The sequence below is a fragment of the Tamandua tetradactyla genome, chromosome 4, assembly GCF_023851605.1.
Source record: "Tamandua tetradactyla isolate mTamTet1 chromosome 4, mTamTet1.pri, whole genome shotgun sequence".
Taxonomy (NCBI): Eukaryota; Metazoa; Chordata; class Mammalia; order Pilosa; family Myrmecophagidae; genus Tamandua; species Tamandua tetradactyla.
In genome coordinates, this window is record NC_135330.1 from 178,481,149 (window position 1) to 178,494,356 (window position 13,208).

Sequence of the window (13,208 nt, forward strand, 5' to 3'; positions counted from 1 at the left end):
TTCCATGGAACAAAGCTTATTCATTTCATTCCATTTGTTCTTTCTTTTTTTTTGCATGGGCAGGCACCTGGAATAGGACCTGGGTCTTTAGCAGGGCAGGCGAGAACTCTGCCTGCTGAGACACCGTGGCCTGCCCTCATTCTGTATGAATTTGAATTTTTTTTAATTTGATTTTTCTATTACTTTAGTTACAAACTAGTAAGGCAACTTATGAATTATTTATTTTCACTTATTCTCTATATTTTGCACAATAATTTTTAATTGCATTTTTTGTTGTTGTTTTTAAAGGTGCTTTTCCTTACAATTTGTGAAATATTTGTGTCCTTTTTTCAACAGACTTTTATTGGAGACATCCTCTTGCTTGTTAACCCATTCAAGGATCTACCAATTTATTCTACCATGGTGAGTATAAAATTTATGTCTTTTAATAATATGTAGTCACACTAACTAGACAAACTTTTTTGTATCAAAACAGTGAATAAGGTCACACTTCTAAGATATAAAAATAGAACATTTTAAATTGAGTGCTTGACCTCTTTTTACAGCAATTTGTTATGAGGCAACTTTTAAAACTAAAGGTATTTTATCAAAAGATCCTTTGCACTTATACTATGTGATTCATTTATGATTGTAGTCATTAGAATTCTAAAAGTTAACAACATAATATTATATTTTCTATTCATCCCTATTTCAAGATCTATCATTTTAGTCCTTATTTGGACATCGTGACTTCTTTTTGATAAGGTTATTAAAGCAATGTCAAAAAAAAAGGAGTAATATTGCATTTATGTGTTTTTCCAAATGACTTGCCATATCTTAATTATGAGACTCTTATAATTAAAAAAAGAAATTACTTTTGGAAAATTATTCCAGCCAGATAAAAACACAGTATGAATTTTGAATGGTAATGGATCAGGAAAACTATCATAGGAGCTCTCTATATTTTGCATAACCTCAAGGTCAGTTTTGGTATGAAACAGAATCCCTATTAAGGAGCAGGAGAGTGAACATATATTCTTGAAATATTTACACACTCTAGCATAGATGCTGGAGAGAAAGAGAGAGAGAGAGGATGAGAGAGAGAGGATGAGACAAATGGAAAGACCAAGAAAGACTCTTTCTAAGCCCTCAGGGAATCAAGTGAGAATTCTCATAGAAATAGCTCATTATCTCACCCTACACCAAAAGTCAGTCCCACTATTCCTTTAAAATTGCATTAACATTTTCCCACTCTCCCCCTATCCTAGCCCGAGCTTGTCCTTGAACAATCTAAGAGTATATGGGAGCATGGGAGACTGGGGCAGGAGGAACCATAAGCATTTTAATAGTTAAATTAGAAGATTGAAGTTAATCTGACCTGTGACTATTAACTGGTTTTAAGAAAAGGATCAGTATTCTGTCACCTAGCTGTTGAGCCATAGCTAATTGTTTTGTAGATATGTTTACTAAAGTGTAATATATATATTGTAAAGTGCATGAATCTCAAGAATTCTACTTGATACTCTTATACAAATTAAGGACATCTTTGAAATAATGGTGCATATCAAGACATAGATGAATAGTGGCATAAAGATACCCATGTCCTGTCTCAGTCATTACATGCTTCCCCAAAAGTCATCGTTATTCTGACTGACTGCTATCACCGTTTACAAGTGTAAAATCTATGAGTGGAATCTTCCAGAATATTCTTCCCTGTATCTAGCTTCTTCCTATCAAGATTAGACATGGAAGATTAATCTATGCTTTTGCATGTAGCCACATAGTAGGGCAGCAGGGGCAACAGTGGCAACTAAAAAGGAGCCATGTCTGTATTGGAGAAGTAGTAATCAGAAAGGATGGGCACCTTGAATAATAAATTGATTGATCATTAACCACACGTATTGTCATATTTAATCTCAAAAAGCAACCAAATATTTATTATTGAAATAATTATTCATTCCACTTTGCAGGTCAGTAAACTGAGACTTAGAATAAAAAAGTTTTATGATGTTTTCCATAGACTTGCACTGACAGACAAATTATTTAAATCCAGGTGGTGTAACTGCTAAGCAGACATATGGCAGAAACTACTGTCAGAGGCACCAATGCTGAGCCCAGAGGCAAACATTTCTTTTTATTTATATTTGATCCTTTGTAAAAACAAACATATTTTTTAGAGTCTTATCCTTACATGGCTGTAGGTAATGAGTTGTAAATCCAGGCAGCCAAGTAAAGTGAAATAGTCATAGTATGGGTGTGAAAAACAACACCCCATGCCAAGCCAAACCATTGGCATCAGGGAGGTTCCACAAAGTTAACAAGAGATTTTTACGGTTGAGGAGCCTGTGACTAGTCAGTTCTCATATTTTAGAGCTTTTATGCAAGTATGGTTGGCTTCAGAAATCAGAAGGTGCAAGTGGCAGGATCCTTCAGTGTTCTGGTAGTTTATTAAGAGAAGGTTCAGGCACATTGAATAAAAGGAGGAAATGAACCATAAAGAAGAACGTTATTCACTAGAACCAGAGTCCAGCAAAGAATAAAGAGAATCACAAATGAAACTGATCCAGTGGCATCTTGCCTATGTACTAAAAGGGAACACTTAAAATTTCTACTCACTGAGACTCCTCTTGTTCCCAAATTGCACAGATGGGGTGAGGAATCATGCAGATGGTGAGAAAATGAGGCCAAGTGGAGAGAGAAGGAATGTGGGAAAGGAACTGACCCTGACAATATTTACTGGACCAAATGAGAATACACAATAACACTGATAATAGTAATTAATGGGAAGTGTATTAGTCAGTGTTCTCTAGGGAAACAGAACCAACAGGAGATATTTGTAAATAGTATGAGATTTTATAAAAGTGTCCCGTGCAATTGTGGGGATGCATGAGTCCAAATTCCATAGAACAGGCTACAAGCTGGCAACTCCAGTGAAGTTTTTGATCAATTCTCCAGGAGAGGCTGGCTGGCTGAAGTAGAGACAAAAGTTCTCTCTTCTGACTACTGCAGTCATCAGTTCTCTTTTGAAAGCCTTCATCTGATTGGGTTAAACTTCTCTCACTGGGGAAGACACTCCCCTTAGTTGACTGTAGATGTAATCAGCCATAGATGCAATCAAATTACTGATGATTTAACTCCTAAGAAATGTTCTTACAGTAACAGTTGTGCTTGCTTGCCCCAGACAGCTGAGCACCATCACCTGGCCAAATTGACACCTGAACCTAATCATTGTAGTACTCAATGTAAAAGTGTGATGGCTTGTCAGTTACTCAGAAAATTGGAATTATATAAGTGAAAAACTATTGATAAAAAATAATTGCATAGAAAATAAGGCGGGCCACAGTGGCTCAGCAGGTAGAGTTCTCACCTGCTGTGCTGGAGACCTGGGTTTGATTCCCAGTGCCTGCCCATGCAAAATAATAATAATAATAATAATAATTACATAGAAAATAGATTAGTATATTTACATTATTATATATTACATATTACATTGTTTAAGAAGCATGGAATCAGCGTCAAACATGTTAAAAGATGGAATTGTCTACAGTGAACTCCCACACCATTTGAAAATGAAAAAGGAATTGAGAGAGGTTATTGCTTGATTATCATGAGGACACTTTATTTAAATACTTAAAATCTATCACCTCTAATCGCTGATAAAACTTGGCCTAAAGTGAATACATCTCTTCAAATAGGTTCAGAAAGACATGGAGTAGGAATGTGAAATTAACAGCATGTACAGACGGATTCATGTGTGCTCCGGGTCCCTCTTGTGTTTCCTTTTGTTTATTACGTCTGATGAAAACTCCAGCAGTTTACAAAATACATTGAGTTTAAAATTATTTTGTTAAATTTAGATTAGGTTCATGTTGGACATGTGGAGAAGTGAAATAGTGGGTGTTGGCGCAGATTTTCAAAAAGAAGAGAAATTTGTCCTGCCAAAAAGAATTATGGACTAAAACTCCTTTGACATTTCTTGGATTACAATATATACCTTACCATCTATCAATTATTTTAATGTTCATTTTAAATTCTGGAACAATACAAAAATACAAAACATTTGAGCATACTACAATAGATAATTGCATACCCACCACTCATATTTGTTTCAGATCACGTTAAAATTATTTTAAATGAAAAGTACCCTATTTTTTCCACATACACTGTTGAAACTACAATGAAACTACAACTCTAAATGCAAGTTTAGAGATGTGTCAAGAAAACACTGTGTTCTCGTTTAATGGCAACATTTATTTTCTGAGTAGTGTATAAACATAATGGTATGTTTAAATTATATGCTGTCTTAAGTGAGATGACATATTGTGCTGTAAATATCATGGGAGGCTCCACGTCAATCTATTCTGTTTCATCTACAGTGAAACCACTATTCTGAAATTGTTATCCTTTCATCCAATCTTTTATAAGCTTACTGTATGTATATATGATTCAGAAAATGCTTATACCATTTTCTATTTTTTAAACTCACTTAGAGAACATATTATCTATATTCTTTTAATAAACTATCTTCATTAACCACTGTATTTCCAAAAATTTCCCTTGTTGAAAGGTTCAGGTTTAATAAATTTATTCTAAATGCACTGTAATATTTTAATGTATTAAAATACAATCAATTATATTTATCCAATAATACCTCTGATAGGCTTTTAGATTATTTCCATATTTTCAGCTCCTACAAAGACTGCTAAGAAGAGCTTTACATGTTCTTTTTCAATTATTTGTGAGTTTCTATAAAATATATTCCTTGTCAAACATACATCTTTTAAGTTTATGAAGCTATTCTCATTATTAAACTATTTTTTTATTCATTTTCCAATATTTTGTGTATAATACAGTGTATTATTGTATGAAATAGCATAGCATTTCTCTGGTTGCTAGAGCGTTTCTGCATCTTTTCTTGTATATATTTGCCATTATTTCCAGGTTATATTATTTGCCCACTTTTTCTATTTCCAATATTTCTTATTGATTTGTAGCAACTATTTAAACTGTTGATTATTTGTTGATCATATGCACAGCTTACTCTCTATCTTTTCCAGCCTTTTAAAATTATATTTAGGGTCTTTATGGTTAAACAGGAGTTGTTAAATTTTAATATAATAAGAATGAGCCATGTTTCCCATTATAGTTTGTAGTTTTGAACACTATTTCCTGACCCCCAAATCTGAGAGTATGTATTACTCTACATATTTGTTCATATGTTTTAAATTTTACTATTTATATTTGGGACTTAAGTTTCTCTGCAGTGTGACATAAGGATCTATGTTTATTTGCCTTAAATATAAATGTTCGGTCTTCTCAGTACCATCCTTTACTACTGATAAATGGAGCCACCTCTGTTGTACAGCCAAGTCCACCTATCTGTGGGCTTGCACTGATTTCTTTAGTCTATTCTTGTGATTTGTTTTTCTAGTGTCTGCACCAGTTTTAATGACTTTGACTTTTCGAAGTTTTTATTGAGATTATACTGTATAGGAAAGCGCACTTATTCTAAGACACAGATTGGTGAATTTTACTAGCATTCAGACAAAATATTACCGGCCCTTCCGAAACTGCACTCCCCTCACTTCCCATCACTAATGTCTTGCCCAGGGTACCACTATCCTAATTTCTCACAATGTAAATTAGCTTTACCTGTTTGGTACTTTAATAAATGGAATTTTTATGTGACTGATTCCATTCAAACTTTTGTTTGTTGACATCTCCTCCAGTTATTGTTTGTAGTTGTGGATTATTTTCTACTTTTTTATAGTTCTTTTTCCTTTAAATTGTAAATAATCTCAAATTTATGGAAGATCTTCAAATAAATAGTTCAACCCCCCAAAATCGTTTAAGAAGAAATTGCTGGTATGTTGTCTCATCAAACTTTTATATTTCCTTTAATCAAGAATATTCTCCTATATGACCATAAGGTAGCCGTTAAAATTAGGCAATTAATATTGATGCACTTCTGTCATCTATTCTAGACCTCATTCACGTTTTTCCAGTTATCCCAGTAATTTTCCAATAGCAAAAAATCCCAGCCAGCATCGCATGTTGTATTGAATCATCGAGTCTCTTTAAGCTCCTTCGGTCTAGAATGGGGTTCAGTCTTCCCTTCACTTTCCTGAATTTGACATCTTTAAAGATACAGTCCAGTCATTTAATAAATCGACATTAAGTTTGTCTGATATTTGTTCATGACCCAGAAGTATTCTTATCGTTTACTTTTAATTGAAAGTAAGAAAATTTCACTAAGAAGTTCAAGAGAGCTAAAATTAGTAGCATTGGATTACTATGTCCTTGGCAGTCCTTACACTGAAATTAAGTTAATTGCATTTTTGTTTTCCCGAGAAGTTCATAAATTCTTATGCTTTTCAGCTGCTACGGTTTTCTCACACTCAGACTAAAAATCTGTGACATCTTATATCAAAATTAAATAGTGCTGAGAAATTGTGTATGATGTAAATTACCACAATTTTAGGTTGCTTCCTAGTGACCTATTAAACTGGATTTTTTAAGCTGTTTTTTCTTAAAGACAGGCAGTTGAAGCTTATGAACCAAGCAGTAAGAATCAAATATAAGCCTCCATTTTTTGTCATTATCAACTCTTATAATGTGCTGAGAAGGCATAGTTTTACAAAAGCTTTATAGTTATGTGGGATTTATTCATTTTTGTATTTTGGAAATAAATCAATCATGTCAGAAGATGAGGCATTCTGAATCCTTTCCACAAGGATATTTATTTGTATTTGTGCTGGACTATTTTTCAGGTCTCACAGCTTTACTTAAGCAGCTCGGGGAAGTTGTGTTCCTCTTTGCCTCCTCACATTTTCTCCTGTGCTGAGAGAGCCTTTCACCAACTTTTCCAGGAGCAGCGACCTCAGTGTTTCATCCTCAGGTAGAATCCACCCCCGACCTCAACTCTAATTCTCACCTTTGCCTGAGGAGCTTGGTGCTAAAGGTGTTCTTGTTTCTTATTGTTTTATGTCTATTTATTGCCTCAACAGTTTGACATGGACTCTTTCTTTCAATAAGTACATTTGACTTGTTACAAGAAAGAAACATCCATGTTATTAGAAATAGTCCCAAGTGTAGATGAATCAATAACGACAAACTTAACCTGAAACTCATTTCATTTTGAAGATGTAAACTCTGGAACCTGACAGGTTTTGCTTTTGAATCTAAGAAAACACAGAGTAAGTAAAACACCAAAGATTGGCAAACCGATGCCACTAATCTCCAAAATGCAGTCCTGATCAAAATTTACTTTTACTTAACTTGAAAATGTATGTGTTTCTACCCTGCTTCTAGGTCTTTTGCGTTTGTTTATATTTCACCAAAATTATGCACCTCAATTTTTAAAAAATATTTTTATTGTCAAATATATAAGCATTCTTGACATGCGAACAGTCTATACATGGTATACTATCAATGGCTCACAATTTCATCACATGGTTATGTATCCATCACCATGATCATTTTTTTTGAACATTTCTATCACTACAGCAAAAGAAATAAAAAAGAAAAGCTTCATACATACCATATCCCTTACCTCTCCCTCTCAATGACCACTAGTATTTCAATCTACTCAATTTATTTCAACCTTTGTTCCCTGTATTATTTGTTTATTTTTTATCCATATTTTTACTCATCTGTCCTTACCCTAGATAAAAGGAGCATCGCACACAAGGTTTTCACAATCACATGGTCACATTGTAAAAGCTATTTCATTATACAGTCATCAAGAAACATGGCTACTGGAGCACAACTCAGGTACTTCCCTCTAGTCACTCCAACATACCATAAACTAAACAAGGGGATATCTATATAATGCATAAGAATAACCTCCAGTATAACCTCTCGACTCTGTTTGAAACCTCTCAGCCACTGTCACTTTATTTTGTCTCATTTTTCTCTTCCCCTTTTTGGTCGAGAAGGTTTACTCAATCCCTTGATGCCGGCTCCTCCCGGGATTTCTGTCCCACATTTCCAGAGAGGTTTACTCCCCTGGGAGTCATGTCCCACATAGGGAGGGAGGGCAATGAGTTCACTTGCCGTGTTGGCTTAGAGAGAGAGGCTACATCTGATGCACCCAAATTTTTAAAAGAATTTCAAGTATAGTGATAATTTGACCTCCTAATTATCAAGATGCTAAGGAGGTTCTACGTTATGATATAAATTCTCTATGCCAAAAAGTGTATCAGAAGAAGCAAGGGTGAAATGTGATTATAGTATATAATGGTACTTGACAGGAGATTGAAAAAGTATTTAGGTGTTCAAATAAAATCTGCATGTGATTTCGAGAATGAAATAAATTGAAGTGACTTTGCCTTAGTTATTATCTGTAGTGTTAATTGAAAACTGAACATGTAAATATAATTTGCATACACCTCAACTTAAAGTGGGGTGAAATTAGGGTACAAATGGGAAACTGGACAGAATCCTACAAGGTTTCTTGTAGGAGCAAAGATGCTCACACAGAATTCCTTTTTTCCAGTTTATTGTGGCACAGCAATAGGCAAGCAGGCTGCGTACAAGAGAATGGTGTCAGCCTCGAGCAGGGGAAGGGGTTCTGCTTATATAGGAAGGTTAGTGGGATCTAGGGAAAGGGAGGCAGTGGGTTTCCTTTGTCTAATTGGCAGGTTTTTATTGGTCAATTTTGGAAGTAGGGCGCGGTAGTTGGCAGCTTTTCATTGGCGAAGTTTAAACTTGAAGTGCTGCCTAGTCATGCAGGGTTGCAACTGCCGGTGGGCAGAGGACAAATAAGGGGAGTTACAGCAGGAATGCAGCTGCCAGGGTGGGATGCAAGGACACTCCTGCGACTGCCAACTGCCATGTGGGCTAGGGCGGGTTTGGTTTTGCAAGGGGCTCATCACATCATGGGGGAAGGAGTTCTGCGTAACAAATCCAAAAGAATTATTTAACTATTTAAAAATTTATTGAAGTCCTTTACATTATTGATGCGGCAAAAGTTTCCATGGCGTGTCGAATTGATGGATTACAGACTCTATAGTGTTCTGGTTTTCAAAACAGTGCACAGGTAGTTGTCTTCACTCTGTGTTCTGAAGCATCCCAGAACGGAGGGAGGAACTGAGGGGGGGTCCTCCACGCAGGCTTAAGTCAAAGCAACTCTGTATTTATCCACTTTATCTATTGGGTTTTCTGGTCTTACTTGGGTGAAAACTTGATTTTTTTAACTTTAGTTACAAGATTCTTAAATGGTGGCTCTAGATCTGAACACAATAGCCTAGCTGGGGGCCTGAGTCTTAATCACAGTGTTCTGTTCAGACACCAATGCAAGGCCAGTCTCCGGCTGCTAAGCCTAAGGGGACTATTGGCACGCATCCTTATCTTCCCCCAAAATGATTGTTTACAAATTTATGAATTTGTAACTTAATTCTTTTTGAATCCACTTCATTCTAAAGCATAACACTCTCACTGTTTCTTAGCAGTTCTGTAAGGAACTGTTCCTTAGTGGAGCTCTGGAGTAAGAAAAAAGGTGAGGCCAATGGATCAATGTCCTTTTGGAAACTTCCTGTTGTAGCATCTTTACAATGTCTAGCAAAGTCCTGCTGCAAGAAAGCTGTTTGTCTTTAACTCAGTGATTACTCATGTATTTGTTCATGGAATTTCTCTTCCAGTGGAACCTTCTGATATTCTGCAGAGCTAATATTCCTTTGAGACATTTTTTTTTAAGCTTGTAATACCATATATTAACCACTTATCCTGAAAAAAAATTCTTCATTCAAGTTTCAGGTGAATATCACCTAGTCACAGTACTAGTCTGTGAACGCATTCCCTCTCTTATTTCAAGACTGTGTGCTTTTATGTAGCTTCTGTACCTCTTTGATTGTTTGACTAGAATAAATGACTTTCTCTATTTATAATAATCTATGAAAATTAATAAATTAAAAATTCTACTAAATAAACTACTTACAGATGGCTTATTGATTGACTGATTGGTCATCCATTGTGTCCCAGAAATAATATTTGCAAAGGATAATTTAAGACTAGGGAATCATTTCCCAAACAAATATTCCTGGTTTAGATGTCCCACTACTTTGTACCAGACCAGAAAATTTAAAATTTTATTTCCAAGCCTTCCCAGAAATTATCTCATATTTTGTGGGTAGTTTTGGGCCCTAGTGTCACACCAGACTTCATCTTTAGGAACAACTTGTAAAATTTTCAGATCCTTTGCCTCGGCTATAACTGAGAGTTTGGAGTCCACCATCATGCCTTCCACCTTTTAATTTCCTGAAGGCCTCAACAGATGGTTTTAATTAATTCTTCAATTCAAAGTGTGCAGCCAATATCCATCATCTCCACTGTAGGCTGAGTAAACCTAAAGTTTTATTACTGTACACATCAAATGACTTGAGCAGTATAGAGCCCACCTCTGTCATGTGAAGATTTCCTAGACAAGGCCATTTAAGTTACAGAATTCATATGGATCCAGGGTTGGTGCAACACAAAATTCTTGCTTAATTTCTAGTTTGAAATCATAGACTCAGATGTTCAAATCTAGGATTTGTAGTATTGACCTGGTAGTCTTATGAAGCCAAGCCTAATATATCCCATTTTTTCTTTTATTTCCCTTTATTTTACTCAAAGTTGAAATGGAATATGACCGTTTTAAGATTTTATGAGTGGTAAATTTATGTGATTTTTAGCTCATAAAGAGAGATGATTATTTCTTTTTCCCCATTCCTAGTAATTTTGTGAGTGCCATGTGGGGAGAAGGGGGAAAGATTTATATACTCACCAAGTCAGCTCTATGCTTTCACATACCTCTGTATCTTTATATATATATATATATCTTTTTTTCATAGAGACCATGTCTGTTTTATTCACAGCTGTATCCTTACCGCCTATTTCAGATTGCTTTGCAGGTTCTCAGAAAACATTTGTTGAATGTTTAATATTAGGTAAAGGGTGCCTTTTATGGTACTCCTGCAAGAATCAGCCTAAGTTCCATCTCCTCCAGAAGGCTTCCCCTCTTTCTTTCAGCAGATATGTCTGCTTGACTTGACTGTGCCCGTCTTAGTTGTCTTAATATATTAGTTATGTAATTGATGTACAGTTATAATGCTTATAATTACTGTTTGCTTGACAATATCTCCAATAGGTGTAAAACTCTTTAAGGAGGGAGCTACACTTTTCATCTCTTTACCCCTGCTCTCTCACAAAGAGTCTGGCACATAGTAGGCCCTTAGTCAATTTCATTAGAAAGGATGAGTAATATTCAAAAAGAAAAATGGTATTCTGAAGATAGATCCCTGAGTTAATGCAAGCAAAAGCTCTATAAAAACAAGATCTGTGGAACATTAAATTATTTTGCTGGGTAAACAGAATCGCTGTAAGAATGAATATAATTGTGGAAATTAAATTTCCACATGAAAGATCTAAACTATTCATGTTCTGAAATTAGATAGTTGAAAGCGTAGGTCTTTGAACCCATAAAGAAGCTCCTTGCCTTGTGCAGGTCACCCTAAACTATTCTCCTATGCTTGCTAGGATGTTTTTTTAAAATAAGTTATTGAAACATTTAAAGTCAGCAGAGATGAGGTGAGTGCAAGTAATCATTAACTACTTGAGTCTTGAATAAAGTAATTAATTTTCAACTTAGCTCTTTTCTAGAACACATTCCTTAATCAGATTCATTAGAGTAATTCTTCCAAAGACAGAAACCTGAGAAAGAAACTAAAGGGCTTTTTTTTTTTTGCACCCAGATAAATATGGACAAATTTATTAGTTGTTCATATTAGACCTCTTTGATAGAGTAGTTATTGAATTGAAATTTTTACCCTATATTGTCTAGGGCCAGAAGTATCATTTATAGATAGATAAGTGAATGAAGTATGCCTGGGAAATATCAAAACATTGTTATCTTAAATAACGACTTTTCAGTTGGTGGTTGTTTAGTTAAGGAAAAATTCAAAATATCAGATGTCAGCATTGATAGTAACATAAAAAAGGAAATGTCCCATCCTTAGATTTGCTGAGGGCCATCTGCTTTCCTCACCTTGTCATATCTGAAACCAGACCAGCTAGTATTAGCATCTAGGCACTCTTTACTACTTTTACAGATAAGAAAAGGAAAACTCAGAAAGATTTAATTACTTCTCCCAGGAAGATTTACTGTCTTTCCTGGAAGGCTCAGAAAGGTTTAATAACTTTCTCAAGATTATGAGAAAGGGCCTTGTGACTCTCTGACCCCCTGCACTTCCCTCGGTGTCTTAGATTGCCAGGGCTGCTCTAACTAAGACCACAGCCTGGCTGGCTTTAACGATAGGAATTTGTCATCTCACTGTTTGGGAGGCTAGACTTCCAGAATCAAGGTGTTGGCAGGATAATGCTTTCTCTAAAATTTGTAGCATTTTGGTGGTGGCTTGCCTGCAGTCTCTAACTCAGGTTCTGCCTCCATCCCACAGCTGTCTGTCTCCTTTTATCTCCTACAGTGTCCGAATTTCCTCTGTTTATAGGGACTCCAGCCATATTGGATTAAAGTCCACCCTGATTCAATCTGGCCTCCCCAAAATCACATTGTCATAAGTCCTGTTTACAAATGGGTTCACATGCACAGGGACTGGGGCTGGCAGCTTGAACATATCTTTGTGTGAAACATGATTCAATCCATAACATACGTTCAGCCCCATCACTCTTTGGGATCACCTCCTTTACCTCCATATAAGAAATTGAAGACAAGTTGGTATCTTTCTTTTCAGTCTGATGCCTTTGTGTTAAAATTCACCTATATTATGTGGTTCTACACTGTAAACTATTTGATGGCAGAAGCTGTGTCATATTCATTTGTAGTCCCAGCATCCGTAACACTTTATGGCACATGATATATAGTATGTATTGAAATTAAAACATTAACTTATTAAAAGCTGTTGTGTTATTCCAGCATTATCTTTGTGTCTGAGAATTATCACTGGTAAATTTGATTTGTTTAGTTTTTGGTTTTTGCACTATATTTTCCGAAACAGTAAAGTTGCATTTTCACTCTCTGTTTTCTCTTAGTGGAGAAAGAGGATCTGGGAAGTCCGAAGCCAGCAAGCACATAATGAGACACTTAACCTGTAGATCCGGCCTCAGCAGGGGTTTATTTGATTCCAAATTGAAACATGTAAGTTTCTTGTTTGGGTTGGCAAATATGTGAATGGGTATGTTGAGCCAAGAAAAATGTCATTTATACATGAACAGGAACATTTTAATAGCCCCAA

General features: G+C 35.6%; 1 protein-coding gene across 8 annotated transcripts in view; it reads left to right on the forward strand.

The window, feature by feature from the left end:
• Window positions 1-13,208, forward strand: part of MYO16 (myosin XVI) — a 717,568-nt gene that overhangs the window by 378,856 nt on the left and 325,504 nt on the right. For all 8 annotated transcript variants that reach the window (XM_077158660.1, XM_077158661.1, XM_077158656.1 and 5 more), the window contains 3 exons: window positions 337-402; window positions 6,750-6,877; window positions 13,006-13,111. In XM_077158660.1, the coding sequence (XP_077014775.1) occupies window positions 337-402; window positions 6,750-6,877; window positions 13,006-13,111 (300 nt within the window). The remainder of the gene's footprint in view (window positions 1-336; window positions 403-6,749; window positions 6,878-13,005; window positions 13,112-13,208) is intronic.